Source organism: Notothenia coriiceps, unplaced genomic scaffold (assembly GCF_000735185.1).
Source record: "Notothenia coriiceps isolate Sejong01 unplaced genomic scaffold, NC01 NC01_scaffold00034934, whole genome shotgun sequence".
Classification (NCBI taxonomy): Eukaryota; Metazoa; Chordata; class Actinopteri; order Perciformes; family Nototheniidae; genus Notothenia; species Notothenia coriiceps.
The window spans coordinates 80190-100131 of NW_011367635.1; the positions used below are offsets into that span (position 1 = coordinate 80190).

Below are 19942 nucleotides of genomic sequence, written 5' to 3' on the forward strand. Positions count from 1 at the left end.
GTAGATTTATTACATTGATACCGACAATTAATTTCTAGTCTCCTTTTCTGGTCTTACTCTCCCCAGTTTAGGGCTGTGTTTATTTCTTCGTTTCTATAACAGCTCTCGTCGACTCGTTCCTTTTTCGAACCACAATAAGTAGACGAACCGGTCGATAAAAAGCAACAACACTTTTTTTTCTTTTAGCAGGGCAAGGCCTAAAAAATTCGTCGGCGGAGTCAGTAAAGTAGGACCCTCGGCCCGGACCATTTTGACCAATTGAACATACGAGAAAAAAAAAATTACAATTACAGTTCATTACCTCTAAAGTTTGTGGTTATAAACTACCGTCTCTGGAGACTAATCCGCACCATATCGTCAGTACAACGTCACTACACCAAAGTCATAAACGTTTTGTCTCTTTCTTTCCTTAAGCAAATTGAATACGTACAGACAATCAGGGACAACAGCAGTCACACGTACGTTTAGAAAGAGTTTTATTTCTTGGTTCAAAGACTAACATTGATTTCCTCCATTTATAAATTGGCTCTGTAATTATACCATAACCTTTTCTCCTCTACCCCTTAACTCGTCTTCCTATACAGATGTTACTTACTTACTATCTATCTAGAAAAATGTATCTGGTTGATTTTTTATTTCCAGGATTGAATGTTCAGACCAAGGCCTAAAACCTGGCATTTCATAAGAAAGTGAGTAATATATAAACCAAATGTAATATTGGATAAAACACTACACCAAATGGACAGACACAGATTAAGGGTGCATTCACACTTAATAGTCCGCTCTCTGGTGCGCACCAGACCACAGTTTGTTACATTGTTTCATTTTTCAGAAGGTTCGGTTTGCGTTCACACCAGGTTCACACGGGCAAAACTCAAACGGACTATAAACTTTAAACACAAGTCATGTGCTCGGAAATGCTGTTCAACCATTGGTCAGACATTAAGGGGGTAAAAACGCAAATCCCGGCAATTTCTAGCGGAGCCTCCGCCATGGAGCAACGGCACTTTCGGCAGGTTATTCCCATGCTGCTGTTAATCTGGAGATCAAAAGACACTAGCGGCCCGCGCATATGATTATATAATCAGACAACGTCCGTTAAAAAACAGCGGAGAAGTAAAGGGCAGAAATCCTCCTTTTTACGCAACTGTCCAGACATAGACATCAGACGGCGACACATATTCAGTTGCCAGTTACTTATCTAGATACTTTCCAAGGTTTGACATAATAAATTGTGCTACTTTTAAAGCAAGCAACGATGTTTTCAAATCTGAAATCAAAAAGCTCCTCAAAAACGCTATCGAAGCAGTTCCTGCCATTGCTACGTTAGTTCAAACAGTAACAACGGACTATTTTTCTTAGCGGATGCATGCCAATTTAAATCAATACATACAAACAACTATTTTTTAAATCAATAAAATATTTTTCTAATTCCACAAAAGCATTTAAATTAATATTGGGAGTCATGTCGTTACTTTGTTGAGAATGTGGCTATGTAATAAGCGGGATAATGTGCAGCGGCGCGGTCATTATGGGGAAAATAACACCGACAGGGTGATCAGGAGCCCAACGCGAAGCGGAGGGATCTAGATCGGCATGTTCCTGTTCATTAGAGATGTTCTGCAGTAAGGAGGGGCGTTTCACCGATGACAGGTGTTCTTACTTTTATGTAGCTGACGGAGAATTTTTACTTTACACGACACTGTTCAACACTTCATTCTGCTTCACTCTTTAACTAACAACCGCGGATGTCTTGAAAGACTCTTTCGCTAAAGATTTTGAAGATGTCCGCGTTCTTGTGACACGTAAATACTGCGCTTCCTATGTTTTGGTGCGGACTGCGTTCACACCAGCAATGAACCGCTCTAGAGTTTGCAAGCAAGCGCTCCGAGACCACCTATTTTAGCGGACCAGAGTCCGGTTGTTTAGTTCACTTAAGAGGTCTCGGATTGTGTTCACACCGACCCAAATGAACCACACCAAGCGGCTAAACGCACCAGGGTTCGATTCAACCGGACTATACAAGGCAGGTGTGAACGCAGAGAGCCACAATGACTCTATGGCTGCAGAACTGTTTAACACAACTTATCATCTTGACGTGTTAGCACTATCTAGTGAAAATATTTCTGGCTCGTTTGACAGTGTAGGTGTCCCGTGGGTGAATAATTGATGGGATTCATGCATACTAAATATGAAAACTGATATTTCAATTGTGTGAAATCCACCTCTCAGTGACAATGAGTTTCAGCAGGAAATCATCATAATTGTGAGGCAAAGGAAAATGTCATTTTAAAAACAAAAATAGTATATTTAATGTATTTACAATAAACATAAAATCATGTAATCTTTTTCAAGAAATATACAGAACATAAAACAGCATATCTAAAAATCTTTAGTGATGCTTGGAAAATATAGGTGATGTTTTCTTATTTCAATGCCCTTTTCTTTTCAAAGGTCCCCTGCAAAGAGCAATGAAATTCACACATTGAATATCACCCACAACATAAGCAAACACATCACTCGAAAACCGTCACTAACATGTTAGCACGTGGTTTCACTTTAATCAAAGGCAACATGCTGCCTAAAGTTTGCTGCCAAAATAACATCCGTCATTTACATTTTTTTGTACCATTCGTAATAAATAAATGATCGCAACAAAAACAAATCATGGGACTATTTACAGGTTAATTTTCCATTGATGTTAAAAATGTCTCTTGAATGATAAAGCTCAGGACTTCTTTTGCCCAGAAATGTCGTATTTTGGCAGTAAACTCTTCATATGCCCATACTTCTGTCACTAAAGATTCCGCTATAAAAGTCAACCTGCTGTTACCACCAGGCAAGGTCATCAAAAAAGAATAATGAGACAAATAGGATGTAAAAATAACATTTATGCTCCAAAGTTATTTTCTCATCACAAGGCAAAACAGTCCTGTCGCCGCAGGTGAATACAAGGTCAAGCGAGCGCCGTCACTGGCCAGGGTTGGCTGGCCAGCGCGTTAGACAGACCTAGAATATGTTGGCTTTTTCTTTGCAAGTGTTGAATACACTGCACAGGTTGATATGGCACACCATCAGGAAGTCTCAGAGTAGAGCTCAATATCCAGGCACAGGTGCAAGACTGCTATCAGTGAAGACCGGCTGATTTCTCTACAGTCAACCTCATCTAGCCTACTTTACAATGTCAGGCGGAGGCTCAACATTGGTGCCACTTGTTTCAAGCAAAGTTTTGTTTTTGGTTGGACCAAAGCAACAAACAGTTATCAGCTTTGCCACTGATGGAAAGAGAGATTAATCTAAAGTAGACAATACCTTCACTAGTAGAAAAGTTCTACATATTAACAGTTATTACACCCTAAATAATATGGTTTTCTAGACCCATATACAATACTTTATAGGCAATATGTTTTTGGGACACTTTTTGTATGCTATGGTGAAAGTAAGTGGAGGGATATCACAGAAAGGCTACATACAGCTGGAGGATCTGCTCTGAGCTCCAACTTGGTAAAGACAAAGTTCTCTGCAGGACATTACAGAAACACTTCTATGGTGTCACTTTGGCACTTGTATGGCACTATTATGCACAGAGGAGTCAGCACTATGACACACTGGACGTTACAGATATCAAAGACAGCGCCACCTGTTGGGGGTTACGGAGGAGGAGCTGGTGGCCAGCTGGTAATGTTACTTAGCAGCCTTAGAAACTGTCTTTGCAATTGTTTGTACATCTTAGCAAAATGTCCTGCCATCCTGTATGTCCTGCTAGGAGCCAATCTTCCCATCAGTCCAAATCTTTGACTGGAAACTGTTTCAAAAAATAATCAGTGCCCGAAAAATCATTCCATTTTAAGTATTTAAGTTTTACTACTAAACATCTGTATACTCTCTTCTCACATCACAGCAGGCAGACAGTCTGGTCTGGCATGGCTCTGTGTAGGTCCACTGTTGATCTCCAACATTTTCTAACAACTGTCTTTTCCCCCCATTTGATATATTATTTAATATTTATGATGCTGAAGCATCGTCAAAGTATAGTTTGAATCTTATACTATTAGTTAATTGAAGTGCTAAACTAAGAGCACACGAGTAGTTTGGATCGAAGATAAATTCCACAAAAAAAGAGCTCATAAAACTTGAGCGTTAGCATAAAATGAGACTGAATCATGGAACTTTATCTCAAAAGAATAGTCAGATATTTTAGGAAAATATATTTTTTGCGAGCATTAGATAAAAAGATCCTCTCTCGTTCCTGAACGGTAAATATGAAGCTACCGCCAGTAGGTGGTTAGCTTAGCTTAGCTTAGCAGCACACAGACGGAAAAAACTGTGGGAGGAAAGCTAGCTTGCGTCTGGTAACGAAATACACCTATAGTAGATTCAAAGCTAGTCTATTAAGACCTTATGTCTAATTTGTTCAACCTGAAAAAAAAAAAGACTTTAACTCATGGACAAGGCAGGCTAGCAATGTGCCTCTATTTACATTTGTTATGTTAAGCTAATCAGCCCATGGCTCTAGCTTTATGTTACCATACAAACATGAGATTGGTATTATCTTCTTGTCTAATACTTGTCTAATACTGGGCAAGGGACTCACCATGTAAAACCACATCTTTAACCCCCACCTTTAACATCATAGGGAGTACATCTATAGCAATGGTGACATGGACAAAGGTCCATATTTTTGATGCAAAACATATTAGATACTTACAAAGTAAGCCAAGAAAACCAATATTCTCTATATAAACTGGATATGTCAGAAATCCGAATCCCAAGGAATTTGGCAAAAAAAAGAAAATTCTGTTTAGACAATCGCTGCAGTGTGAGTGATTATGAGACAGCTGAGGTTCGCTAAAAATGTTCAACATCACAATGCAGTATGCATTATAAAGCTTTTCCATGGTCTAAAATATAATTTGGAGGCCATTGTAGTTACATTTAAATTTAACCGTAACCATGGCCGCCAAACCACAGAGTCTGTGCAGCTTAGTGACATACTGAATATTTATTTGTATCATTGCATGCATTACCAGCATGCTTTAAATGAACTAATTATGTCTGGACACTGTGCATCATGCTGTGCTGTGTCTGCTGACAGCTAGCCCATCACAATCATCACGTCTCAGTGCCCTGACTTGGCGTTCCCCTTAAATGCCTTCACACTCTCAGTGTGTACGCACGTGTGAGCTTTGCTGCTGTAACTGATTCTATTACTGAAGACCCCCTCCCCCACAGCCTCCACCTGCTCTGACCCCACGGCATCCAAGTACCCTGGAGAGTCTTATATGCAATGGTCCCTGCTTGTTATTTATCCTGGTGCTGTGTAATACATGCATTACTGCTGCGGGGGGGGGGGCGTCCCCAGGAGTAGAATACCACGACCAAGTGAAACTGTATTTCTGTCTAATTTTGTGAGTGTTCCTGGCTGGAGTTATAACGGTTCTACGGGTCAAATCGGTGAGAGTGGTGAAACTGAATGTCACAGATTCAGTTACTGAATCGACATTCATTGTTTGACAAACAAACCCCTATTTCCTCTCTCATAGTCCATTGCTTTTAATATCGTAAGCTAAACACCTAGAATTTCTTTGTTAAATTTACTTTTAGAAGTTGGACCTAATTTGTTTACATTTTAAAGAGAAAACACTGACTATAAATAAATGCTGTGAAGTAAAATAAAAATAAAAACAGTCTTGTCCAGCATTCATAGTAAAACTCCACACTATGAAACAGTAAAGGGATAATTAATACATACTAAGTAGACACTCATCTACCTTCCACAGATCCTAAAAATACCCAAGAACAATACAGGCCAATTACAGTGAAATGTATCGAAAAACACTTCATCATTATTTTTTTTAATCTGAGCAATATGTGCAACTCAAAGTGAAGAGTTTTGTTCCAAAATGAGATATCCACCCTTTGCCTCTGCTCTTGCCAAATAAAAATCAGTTTTTGAAATCTATAAATATTGTTGTTGTATAAGATATAACAATACATGATTTATGAAACTGTCATTAATCTTCCATTAGTTTGTTTTTAATGAAGAAGGTTCCATAATATACATTATATTTACTTTCACATGTTGCCCATTGCTTTATTATTTCCCCATTATTCTTAATTATTCCTTCCTACTTATTCTTCTTGTTGCTTCTTGCTTAATGTGTTGTGCTCCTACATTGGCCTCTTTAATCAATGCATATCTCTCTTTCATTATTTGTGAAGTTAAACAGCTGAGTGAGATCTGTATGTCTGAAAAAGTGCTGCAAACATGAGCTGAAATATGATCAGCTAATGATAAACACCAAAGCTAAACTGCAATCATCATAAACTGTCTAATAAAGCTTATGCAAATAACACATTTCAGATTGCTGCATCTCAAAAAGCTCTTATCTCCTTATAAATCTGAACCTAATGACTGCAATTTGAACTGAGCTGTTAATGAAGTTGAACTAAAGAAGATGTCTGAGGGCCGTGCTGGCTGATTAGTGGTGTTATTAATTAACTACTGAGTCATTCCTTTCCCAAAGTCAATCTATATTCTACTGCCAAATTAAGTTATGTGAAAAGCAAAAAAAAATGTGAGTCAGTTTATGACAAAAAAGGACCAGATATCTGTATTTTAGCAAAAAAGTGCAATGAGGATATAGAGCATTTTGGGAACATCTCTTAATTTTTTTCAATATGTCTGATGTTTTAGGTGAGAAGACCCTTAGTGAGAACATTCTTCTACACTGATACGACACCAAAGAAACATCAGATCAGTTTCACATTAACCACCTCAGCTCCAGTCCCGGTGCAGACCTCCACTATAAAACTGACTCCATTTTGTCACTCATATCTTGGTCCTCCAGGTTGTAAATGAACTTTGTCCTGTTGGCTGGGCTCTGGGTGATCTCCTTGCCCAAATTGTCCAGAGTCACATTGGAGGCGAAGAGTTCGGTGGGCGTGAGGTAGCCCTCGCTGTTCTTGATGTATTTCCTGTAGTTCTTTCTCAAACACTGCCATGTGGTGGCGTACAGGATGAAGGCAGAGGACTTGAGGGCGATGGCGATGCTGACGTACAGGTGCCTGTAGGCCACGTTGTCGTACAGCATGCAGGCTCCCTTCTCTCCGCAGACAGAGCTCCAGAACAGACAGGTGGAGTCGATGCCCATGCCGAAGATCAGAGGGGGGGGGATGAAGCCTGCAGCAAGAGAGGATGGTGAACAGAAAGCAGGTGAGGAGTTCAACAAGCATAGCATTTGCATGTGTCTTATATCCAGACAGATGAGGTTAGTTTTAAAGGGGCCCTTCTATGCTCTTTCCAGGTTCATATTTGTATTCTCTGCCTCTACAGTTACTGTACATGCTTTAATGTACAAAAAGCAGGATAAGAAATATAAAGATATGTCTTATCCTGCCTGTGCCTGAAAAAAAAACTCCCTCTGTAGACCATTTACATGCATAAGAACCTATATAACACACTACAGGAAAGGGAAAACCCCCAAAAGCATAATAGGGCTTGTTTAAAGGAAATCCCCGATTTTGAATGGTTGAGTCTTTTTTAATCATTCAATCAGGGCAAACTCTTTTTAATGAAATCAGTGAAAAGGAATTTGAAAGGCTAAACGCCAACAAACACAAACCCGGTTTGAAGCAGATTTGTTGTTACATCTATAATGATGTTCACTGTACTGCTCATGGAAACAGTCTAAGGACTTTTTTGCTCATGGAAACAGCCTAAGGTACGCACCCTCTGAGAGACCTTCTAGCATTTAAAGGAGAGTAAATGCCAAATATTCAGCCATCAAAACCCAAATGGCACAAGGTAACCAGAGAAAGGTGCATAACATTACTTTAAGGTTTCAACGCTTCAAGGTAAGTGTAGAAGCGGTTTTGTGTCGTAGGATTTTGTGGGGGATTATATTTGATTGCATAGTAGAAACTGAGAATACATTGGCATGTAAGCTTTCATTCAAGACGTCATATTAAAGTTACCAAGATATTGTGTTAGACAAAAAGATGAAATTGAATTATTTTGATTATTGAATCTGTATTTTATTTATATTGAATTCTGATTATTGTATTTTACAACGCTCTGGATTTATACGTACATTTGTATGTTGACACTAGAACCGCAAGAGGTCGCTGTATACCTAAAACCGCCAACGGGTCAAATTTACCCACCATTGATTTTCAAGGTACAATTTTCTTTTATTTATCATGTAGAAAAGTGGGTTTTGATTGCACAGGGATGAAACTTATACCAATAGAATCTGTTGACTCTTAGCTTTTCATATGATATAGTTTGTGCAGATAGCATGAAGTATAAAATATCGCTACCAGTACTGATTTAAACGCTTGGTGTTAGACTTGTGTTTTGTTTAAAAATCTCTCTATCTCTCTCTCTATCTATCTATAACTATCTATCGATCTATCTATAACTATCTATGTGTCTATCTATCTATCTATCTATCTATCTATCCATCTATCTATCAATCAATCTATCTATCTCTCTCAATCTATCTCTCTATCTATAAGGAAAAGCAGTAGACAAAAGGCGTTGCTATAGCAACAGGTCATGTTTACGCTGCATTTTCTATGAGGTAAATATTACCCGCTGGCGGATATAGGTATAAATGGCAATTATTTTGGCGATTTTTTCAATCTGACTTCATATTGACCATTTTTAACAACAGAGGGTGCTACATAACACACTTTCAGGAAAAGTCACTTGAATATGTTATTGAAAAAAAGTTACATACAATCAAAAAACAGCTGCGGGTCAAATTGACCCGTTGGCGTTTCTAATGTTAAGATCACACAAGTCAGAAACAATCCTTTGCAGCCACAACTGGAATCTAATTCTACATATAGTATCATACTAAGAATATAAGTTAGCCTAAATGAGCAGACATGAAAAACAGAAGAATATAATAAATGCATTACCTATCAGTCTCAGGAGTAGGAACAGAACTCCAAGGGCGTAAGACTTCAGCTCTGGATTTACAGTTCTGAAAACAAAGGCAGATTGGAAAGACAGGAATGAGCATAATTGTATTGTACTGCTGAATAAAACAAAAATAAATCGGCGTATTCCTGTCTATAAATGAATAAGCAGTATAGCAGGTAAAATAACAATATAAAAAGTAAAAGTAGTCATTCCAGATTAGCCCATTTGGTACCACTTTACAATAAGACTATACCCTTATAAAGGGTTTACGAATAGTTTGTAATTAATTAATTAATTAGGTTGTGAACACTTTATAAATCATTAATAAGCTTTTATAAGACATGAGATAAACAGGGCAACTGTGACCGGTTGCTTGCCTAATAGTGAGCCCACATTTATCTGTGCTGCTAAGCCTTATATTGGCTACTTAGCTTACTTCGTCTTCTTCATCAGCCAGCTTCCTTGGTGTCTGTTGTTCACTGAGTTGATTCTCCCCCCTTCCATCTTGATGTTTCTTAGCATCTCTTATGACCATTTATGAATGAGTTACTAACATTTATAACTGCCAAAAGGGAGCCTTATTGTAAAGTGCAAAACACATTCCCATTTATTAATGAGTATTAACCATTTATAATTGGTAAAAGGGAGCCTTATTGTAAAGTGTGAAACACATCACCATCTATTGATGAGTCACTAACATTTATAACTACTGAAAGGGTGCATTGTTTTTAAGTTTCATACACATGCCCATTTATGAATGAGTTGTATCTAATACACATTTTTCACATGAAATGCAAAGTAAGATGCAACAGAACCAAGCAAAACATTTTATTCACAGAAAATTAGGACTCAAAGTAAGACTATTTAGTATGACTGATACACATTTTTAAACATAAAAGCTTTTCTCAGACATAAATGAAAGACTTGGTAAGACATAATGGTACTCAGACTGGAAAGGCTTTGTGTATATTCTTGAACAAGCATCCAAGCAGTGCATCAGGGTGACCAGAGCCAAGCCAAGATGACCATTCAAGAACCATGAGGTGTTCCTCCAACAAACTCTCTGTACATGGACATGTCCTTTGATGGTCGACCAAGCTCTTTTTATATGTTGGATATGACTGCCGTCTGGGGGTTCACAAACCACCTGCTGTGGTTTATGGTGTAGTGGTTGTACCCCATGTTACTCAGCACTCTCCTGTATGCCCTCCACTCATCACTAATAATGCTACTTCCTGACTTAACATGCCGTCTAATCAAAGGGGCAAGGGGGCATCTTGATCGTTTCTCCACTAGTTTCAACACTAGTCTCCGCCTTTTGTCTTTAACTCCCATCATTCTGAAGACCCATTTCTTCCTTCTCCAGATATGTCCAAAGCGTCCACGTGCACAATAACAACAAATAAATCATAACATCATCTTAGTTAACAACAAAATGCACACAAAATTACAGTAACAATTGTTGCACATCTTGTTTCAAAATGCCATACGTTTATTTGGTGCATTGTATAAAATAATTTAAGGATAATTATACAGTAATGGTTCATATTGATTTGTATTTGTTATTCTCTTGTACAAGAAAGCCCAGTCTATAACTGCCGAACATAGGAACTGGGTACAGTACCTTCTCCCAGACACAAATACTCAAATAAAATAGTTTACTTTATCGGTGTACCCAGTTCCTATGTTCGGCAGTTATAGACTGGGCTTTCTTGTACAANACACACACACACACACACCACTAGGTGGGGCTGTGCCCCACCTGCCCCTAATGACCAGTCGCCATTGCCTATGTATTAACCGATTCAGCCGCGTTTTTTCTCGTTTTAATGCCATTGAACACGTCTTTTGATCAGATTAACAGCTACGGCGAGAGACGATCTCCCTAGAAGCTACGTAAAGGTACATGTTGTGATGTCTGTCTTTGCTTCCCCTGTCGCAAGTTCGGATCACTCAGTGATGATACTATATACCTAAATAATCTGTGGAACCTCAGCTTTAATCGGATATCTTGTATGGGCAGCTACGATAAGTAATAAGGGTACTTTTATCTTGAGTTCTGTTCCAATGTCCGTTAGCATTTTTTGCTAAGGGGTCATTTAGATGCTTCTTATGAGACTTGTGTTTTGTTTTGGTAAGAATGGTTTATATCGTCAGTTAGCTGAGATTATTTCCGTTAATCTGGTACAACACATTAATAGGTTCTTAAATATTAAGATCCCCTGAGACACAGTGTGCTGAAAAAAAAAAACAGGGTCTCCGCCGGCGGGGACCTTGGGGCTTAACAGGTCATTAATACGTAGTAACTTTTATTCCATCAGCACAATTTTCTGTCATACCTTGACTTTTAGATATAGTGCTACATTTTTTATAGGGGTGCTAAATATAAAAAAGAATGAATACAGAAAATATAAAAACAAATACATTGACATTTATCTGTTTTTTAAAGGGGAACACTTTTGTGAAGGAATGTGTAAGATATTGAGCAGGTGCTGTGCCAAAGGCTTTCACAGCCTAAATACTCCACTATTGGAAGAGAACAATAGGATAATAAAAAAGTTTTACTGCATGACTCCAGTACTGTACCACATTCTTTCAGTGCCATGAGCGCTCAGTGGTGTCTCTCAGGAAACGGCCTTACTTTCCAGACCACACACTGGCATCCGTCCTGAATGCTTCTCCTGATAGTGTCCAGCAGCTGTTGCTACACCATCAGGAGCTCTCTGTATTTTCTCACGGCAACACAAAGCTAAGCGCTAATTCTCCGTCATCAGCTGTTTCACTGTCGAGGCCACTCCAGGCTCTATCCTCATGTGGGGACACAGTAAAGCTAGGTTCTGTTTAGAATCGTATTTTAAGTGTATTTTTATTGTTTAATTTATTATTCGTTTCAGTTTTTATTCTAGGATGAATTCTACAGAGACACTAATGGTCTCAAAAGGATAAATTGTAAAAACCTTATAAGGTACAGTATATAGCCCCATTAATAAATACATTCTATCCGTTGTCTTTATCTGTCCTAAACTTTGCTTTATGATCAAATACCTGCAAAACCAATGACATTGACTGCTACCTGATAGTAAGAGGTTTCTCAGGCTTATCGTGTGACTGACATATGTGTGACACTAAATGGTAAATGGACTGTACTTATACAGCGCTTTATCAGGTCTTTACAAAGGCGCTCAAAGCGCTTTACACACTACAGGTCATTCACCCTTTCTCTCCTCATTCATACTGAGCAGTGCCCTTGGAAACTAGCATTTACACACATTCATTCACCGTTGGGAGCAACTCAGGGTTAAGTACCTTGCCCATGGACACATCGACATGTTGACAGGGATCGGATCCAACAACCTTCTGGTTGAAAGACAACCGCACTTCCTCGCAGCCACAGTCACACTATATCAGTCAAATCCACCTTTATGGATATGAATAACTTACATTACATAACATTTCCTTTAGCTTTGATCCAAAGCGACTTACAATAAGTGCACAAACATACTGTACATGTTTTGTGATAATGGTTGAGGCTTTTTACTGTAATGATTTGAGTTGTTTATTATTGTTATGTGGGTGACTGCACCCTTGTAAGACCCCAAATCTGTCAAAAGGTATATGGGGGGGATACTTGCATGTCTTGGTATACCCACAGTGTCACAGGTTGTAATATTTCTTATCTCTGCACCAAAACACTAAAACACACTGAAAATAATGGACAAAGTCTGTTGTTGGGCTGAAACAGCTGTTTGTAAAAAGAGGCAAATGAGAACTTCACCAGTGTTCAAGCATAAACAGAGAAGGGAATATAAATATCATCCAACATAAAATAGATCACCAGTCATTTTTCTTTGTTTTGCCTCCCAGGGCTTCCGTAGGTTTCAATTGGCATAAAATAATCCAAAAAGCTTGTTGAAACCATTTTCTCTCTCTGGCTTATATTATGGAGATTTGATCTTTAGAAATGCATTGATAACACGCCAAATAAATGAATCAGCCGTTCTGCTCTCAGATTTATCAGCGATGAAAAGCACAGCTCACACACACACACACACACACACACACACACACACACACACACACACACACACACACACCTTTCTGCACAGTCTGCTGCTGCTTACTGGAAAGCTCTCTGGTTCCCCACTGCTCTTACACTTAGAACCCATTTCCTGCTCTCTTATTTATGATCCTGCTGCTGGATAATCTAGTTTTAGATCAATTACGCTGTGCAACCTATGAGCCGCATATTACAGTGACACAGAATAAATCTGTCGTGGGAGACATCGCATGAAATCTCTTGTCATGAAATCTTTCCTTGAATAGAATGTCAGTCTCCGTCAGTGGATTCAACAGCAGCAGCTCTGCTACCGCATTTTTAATAACATGTTAAAGTATTGGACTCTTTTCAGGTCTGATACAATGCTGCCCTCTGCAGAAAGAGGAGGGGAAAAGCACCTAATTTATTATTTATTTAGCTTATTTATGGTTACCTAGTGTGTGATGGATTGGGGAAATACATACCTTACACCCTAACCCTAACATTTTTGGAGATCAGCATTAAAAGTGCACGTGTGCCTAAATTGAAAGATCTGATGCCTACAAATCATGATCAACAATAAACCAATACAACTGAGGTATAAACATATACAATTGTACATATTTTGTATATACAGTATTAACATACTTTGGTTTGTCACTATTTTAAAAGCAGTGACTAATACATTTAATAAACTGGGTCATAACAGTGGATATACTTTTATTTTAGAAGTTTATTTTTAACTGTACAACTAGGCTAAGCTAAATTCAAGTACTTAAATATACAATACAGCTGTTCCATTCTATTTTAACTGACTGAATTTTTTATTTTCTCTTCCTCTGTCTCTCTGTCTTGTAGGTATTTTATTTTCCACATTAGTGTTCGGCCCGGCCTGTGGCTTCATCTTAGGTTCTGTCTGTACCAAAGTCTACGTCGATGCTGTCTTCATCGATACCAGTAAGTGGCTACTTTATGTATTTCTTCAAATAAATCTTTTCATTTGTTAATTTCACTTACAATACTTGTATTTCTTAAGATTCTAAGGAGGAAATTAAGAACACCAAAGTATTGTAATGCAATTTCTTAACATTTTATGACTAGTGCTGTCAATGTTGTTGTCAACATGATGGCGCTGGCAATTCATTTACACCTTAAAATGAATGCAAAGTAATCACTTTACCAAGTCTGATCCCAACTTCCTCAAGTAATTACAGCTCAGAGAGATTAACCCTTATTGATCCCGAAGGGGAAATCCAGTTTTCCAGTCTGTTTGTTTTACACACACAGTACATCACAAATGGTCCAGTCTGATTGGAACTTGAACCATGCCCTTCTGTTATGAAGCCAAGTCTCTACACACTGAGCTACCCATAATAAAGCAGCCGTTGCCACTGATAGTGCTCAGAATATTATAGAGGCAGCCACAATACATCCATGCTTGTAGCACACACAGAGGGTGATCACAGCGGCTCTCTGTAACTGTGGCTTTGTCAAAGAGGTAGCTCAGTGTCGGAAAATGGTTGGATTTAAAGCGAAAATTTTGAAATCATGTTATAATGAATTCAAAACATCGAATATAAATCAGTTTGTCATGCATTTCTTTATTATAACACCACACATGTATTTGTTTTATCCCTCCCAAAATACATTTTACATGTATGACTTATCAAATGTTTTAATATCATTGTGATTATTGAAAAAATTTTTTATCGATTGACACCTCTACCTATGACATAACTCAACATCCCTCCATGGTGTAAATGTCCCTCCCTCTCCTGCAGGTAAACTGGATATCACCCCGGACGACCCTCGCTGGATCGGGGCGTGGTGGGGCGGCTTCCTGCTCTGCAGTGCCTTACTCTTCCTGTCGGCCCTCTTCATGTTTGGCTTCCCCCAGTCGCTGGGTGAGCCGGACATGGACAGCGGGGGGGAGAGTGAGCAGGCCATGCTGCCTCCCTCCCTCAGCGAGTACCAGGGCTCCAAACCCAACGGGGCTGTCCACGGCTTCGACATTAACAGCGGCCTCACAGTGTGTGAGCATCTGAGACGTGAGGGGGAGAGACTGGGAAAATATAACATCTGTTTACAGTCCATATATTTATATATTATTACAATGAGCAGTATTTCATTTCACTGAACAGTTTTTAATTTTTGTAATGTAATTTTACATCCTGTTTCATGTTATTATATTTTGAATATCACCCCAGTGTGCGGAAAAAAAAACACGTCCGATCGTCTGCGACGTGTAATTTACAATATCGTACAAGTAGCCTACATCTTCCCATTGACTTGTCCGATGGACACGTGACGTTTTTCGCCCTTATGTAATTACAACTTATTGATAAATTCAGCTTACAAAAGGCAGAACTCATTCGCAAATTGTCCGTGTCCCCGCGGACCGCAGCTCTCTCTATTCTCCGGATCAGCTGATCGCTGCACGGTGCAGCTCAGCTTCTCTCTCTCTCTCTCGCTCTCTCTCTCTCCCTCTCTACACACAGCGGATCCAGTGCCCGTTTAACAGCCTCATCTTTGTCAGACTTTCTTATGTTCTTTCTCTATAACGTAATGAATGTTATTAAGCGTGTTAGCTCCTGTGTTGTTAATATTGACCGCCATTTCCTTTATGAAGTAAAGCAGCCTCCCTGTCTGTGTCCTTGCGCTGTCCTCACATCCCCGGACTGTGAGACAGACTCGGAGGAGCACAGGGATGTCAGTATTGTTTATAAAGCAGGGTATAGAAAGTACATTATTGAAATTAAAATACTATTTATTTACTTTTACAAACAGTGACCAGCTGGGCAGCTGTAGCAGATGTGTTGCAGGACGTGTGTTGGACAGACTGTGTGGTTGGGCAGGTTGCAGTGTGACATCAGAGGAGACTGGGCTAATTGTACATTCTCAAACTGCACCACTTAGAACCAACTAAATAATGCAGAGATAATTTTTATATAATTGTATTCAATAACCGTAACAAAGCTAAACAGTATGAAGTGATTTGTAAATAGGAATACAGATTTTTCTCCCAGTGAAATTGGCATGGGACTTATTTTTACCCTCTTAAAGAACCGGAATCGAGAACCGAAAAGCATAACCGGAATCGTTAAAATCCAAACGATACCCAACCCTATGTGTGATGCAGTAAAATCTTACCGCTCACTTACGTTACCGGTGTCGTAAAAACCGTGGGAAAATGTAAAAAACGATGGTGAAGAAAAGACTCCAGTGGCCCCAATTTTTCACTTGTCATTCTGGACAAGTGAAAAATGCATTCGGACAAGTAAATTGCCAAACTTTTTCTTACAGTGTACCCGTTCCTGAATTGACTATTTTTCTTTTTATGTCTCAATTATATTGTATGTTGCACTTTTGAAAGAGTCGGGGACTTTTCATTGCCAACTCATTTGTGTAGCATTGTGTAAATTGCAAAATTCTCCATCAGAAATACTTAATTTATTCTGGTGGCTAATTGGATTTCATGGCAATTGATCCATTTTCAAATAAAAAAAATACTTATTTATATACTTAAGAAGTAAGAATGTGCAATACAATCCTACAATTAAATTAAACAAGATACATACAAAATTCAAAATGACTGTTTAATGACCACATGCAGGAATGATTTCAGTTGCAGTCAAATAGTGCAAAAATCAGCTCCTGTCGGCTATTCTGATCCACTATTTCTTGACCTCTGTCTGAAACGTCAGTATAAGCGCATCTAGTTGTCGATCGGTTGTTTCCGTGAACGGCCGAATGTTGTGGAACTGTAAATGTTGCAGCCGCAAGGTATTGTGGGACAGCCTTTTCTCCTTTCCTTTCGTAAAGGAAGGGCCAGTGGTTCCTAAGCTAAAGGAGGTTATAAAGGATGTTTCAAAGCTCCTTTCCTATCATCTGGAGAATTCGAACAGTAGGCCTACTTATCATGGCTGCCACTGAGGTACTTCTGGGTCATTTCACTCCGTTAGGAAGGTACCTAAGCTAAACTGACAATTAGACCGCAACCATCCTATTGGATGGCCAATGGCAGGAATTACTTCCTGTTCCAATAAACCTGTGAATCTTTAAAAAAATATTTGGTTAATGAATAATCTCAGAAATTATAACTCCCTTTTTTCCTTTTCTCTTCACAATTCTACAAGTGATCCCGCGGGTGACCCGGCACCTTCTGTCCAACCCGGTGTTCAGCTGCATCACGCTGGCAGCCTGCATGGAGATCGCCGTGGTCGCTGGCTTTGCTGCGTTCCTGGGAAAATACCTGGAGCAACAGTTCAACCTCACCACTTCCTCGGCCAATCAGCTGCTAGGTAGGCGGGGCATAATCTTGTCATAAAGATGATGGAGAACCTTATTTTTTTACAGTCAAACTAAATGAAAAAATACATTTGTGAAAACAGAAACCTTCTCTCAGGCAAATTTTATTGAAATAATTGTTGGAAACGTATCCACATCCATCCCTCCCTCCCCAGGTATGACAGCCATCCCCTGTGCCTGTCTGGGGATCTTCCTCGGGGGGCTGCTGGTTAAGAAGCTGAACCTGTCGGCCCTGGGCGCTGTCCGCATGGCCATGATGGTCAACCTGGTGTCCACCGCCTGCTACGTTTCTTTCCTGTTCTTGGGCTGTGACACCGGACCTGTCGCTGGGGTTACTGTAGCCTACGGCAACGAGTAAGCAGGGGCAACCTACTTATGTATTTTTTAATAGAAACATATTCCTCTCAGGATATCCTTACTTGGACTTCAAACATGATAGATACTAAAACTATGCCCAAAAACAAAGTGGGGATTTAGCTATGTCTTCTAGCATTTCTGTTTACATGTACTGTATACCTTTTATGTATTAATTCAGAATTCAAGTCTTGTGTAAGGGACCAAACCGTACAACAGTAAGCACTGCACTTGAAGCGCTGAAACCTTTAAGTTATTTTACGCATTTCAGTGAAAGGAAATATTGGCTTTTACATCCCTGGTTACTTTGTGATTTGAGGATTTAATGGTTAAATATTCAGAACATAATCTTGAAATACTAAAAGTGCAGATCTCAGCCAAGGTCATACATTTCAAGATGTTAAAGGTCCCTTATTGTAATGAATGCATTTTCCATGTCTTTCTTGATTTTTTTTTTGCAGCTTTAGGTAATAGGTATATGAAAATGCTCAATCCCAATCAAGCAAACTAAATTGCAATCGGTTTGTGTTGTAAAGCGCTAAGAGTGGTCGCTAAAACAGGAAAAGCGCTGTAGATTAGATATGCTTTATTTATCCCAATTTTGGAAATGATTTGTGTCCCCATCTCAATGCGGCAGTGCAAATTAAATAAGTACAAAGTAAATTAGAGAATAAACATAAATAAACAGTAAATATATCAACTGTAGAAAAAAACATAAACAGTAAGTGGATACTTATCAGTCACTGTCGAATAAATGTACAGACCAACTACAAAGTGTAACAATAAAATGTAAAAAAAAGAAACATATATATGCTCTCTAACGTGAACTTTGACCCACTGTAGGACGCTGCGGTCCTGGCAGCGACCTGAGTCAGCGTGCATCAACAACTGTAACTGCTACACCGCGTCAGTGAGCCCCGTCTGTGGCTCCAACGGAGTCACCTACCTCTCCGCCTGCTTCGCCGGCTGCACCAAACCAGTGAGTGAGGGACTGAAATTAGCTCTGTCACCAGCACCTTATACCCGGGACATCTCAAGCTTTAAGACAGGAAGCATACACACAGTGCAGCAGATCTCCATAAAAACACTTTGATCTCTTCTCTCGTCCTCGTGTCAGAACCTGACCAGCTGCACGTGTATATCCAGCTCCAGTGAGGAGGCGGTGGCTCTGCCGGGGAAATGTCCCAGTCCGGGCTGTCAGCAGGCCTTCCTCACCTTCCTGTGTGTGATCTGTGTGTGCAGCATGATCGGAGCCATGGCCCAGACCCCCTCTGTAATCATCCTCATCAGGTGAGGAGACCGGTTGCTGTTCATAGAGCCCCCACCAGAGGGAGCTGGTGACATGTGTGTCTGCTCCAAGGGATCATGAGGAAGTCACTTTGGCACAGGCAATGGTAGAAAGTACCAAAGTACATTTACTCAAGTATAGTATGTAAGTACTATTTTTCCATGCTTGTACTTTTATCTTAGGATGCTTTATATTTCTACTCATTCAACATTTTCTGAGGCAACATTTTTACGTTTTACTCTACTACATTTATTTAACTCTCATAATAATTAGATAAGTGCTGCAAATAAAAACACATGGTATGCATATATGATATGATGCACTACTATTCTGCTAATTCACCCAGCATTTCAAAAATAATCAAGTCCAACATTAAAATTATAAGATATAATTGTTGGTGATGAAAGCTGAATAATAATGTTCCATAATACTGTTAAAAGAGACAATCTGCATGAAGAGTACTTTTACTTTGATGCAATTTGCCTATAATACTTTTGTACTTCTACTTAAGTTCCATTTTTTATTTAGACATTATTTAAGATGATAGTATTTCTATTTTTAATTCAGAAAGAGTCCTAGTACCCAGTGGCGGTTCTAGAACATTTGACATGGGGTGGCAAAGGGGGGGCAAGAGGTCATGCCAGGGTGGCATGGGAGGGTGGGAAGTACGTGGTATGTTGTACTGTATATATAACCTATTTATTGTTAAATCATGCCCTAACACAAGTGTACTTAATGCACAAGAGAAACAAGGTGTTCAAACAAACAAACTAACATATAGTATAAAACATCAGAAAATACTCATGACACCCTAGAATTCTGTTTACTGTAAGTACAGTAAGAGTATGTAGTTATAATTAAGTACACACATGACATCATCCATCTCTTAAGAGAGCTAAAGGTGACCTGTGCAGCAACACATTTCAATAAATATGTGTCAATACTAAGAGCCGCTAGATCAGGGGTGGCCAACCAGTCAGAGGTTAAGAGCCACATTTTTTCTATGTTACTGCAAAGAGCCACA

At 39.2% G+C, this 19942-nt stretch overlaps 2 protein-coding genes across 2 annotated transcripts; one reads left to right on the forward strand and one right to left on the reverse strand.

The window, feature by feature from the left end:
* Positions 1–2873: 2873 nt before the first annotated feature.
* Positions 2874–10114, reverse strand: LOC104962529 (solute carrier organic anion transporter family member 3A1-like). The gene is made up of 3 exons (XM_010790976.1): positions 10110–10114; positions 8929–8993; positions 2874–7183 (listed from the first exon to the last, which is right to left on the reverse strand). The coding sequence occupies exons 1-3, from the start codon at positions 10112–10114 to the stop codon at positions 6807–6809; spliced, it is 447 nt and encodes a 148-aa protein (XP_010789278.1). The 3' UTR covers positions 2874–6806.
* A 3423-nt stretch (positions 10115–13537) lies between these two features.
* On the forward strand, positions 13538–18969 carry LOC104962530 (solute carrier organic anion transporter family member 3A1-like). Its single transcript, XM_010790978.1, has 7 exons — positions 13538–13566; positions 13819–13925; positions 14750–15016; positions 17105–17269; positions 17432–17630; positions 18474–18609; positions 18748–18969. The coding sequence occupies exons 1-7, from the start codon at positions 13538–13540 to the stop codon at positions 18922–18924; spliced, it is 1080 nt and encodes a 359-aa protein (XP_010789280.1). The 3' UTR covers positions 18925–18969.
* The last annotated feature ends 973 nt before the right edge of the window (positions 18970–19942 follow it).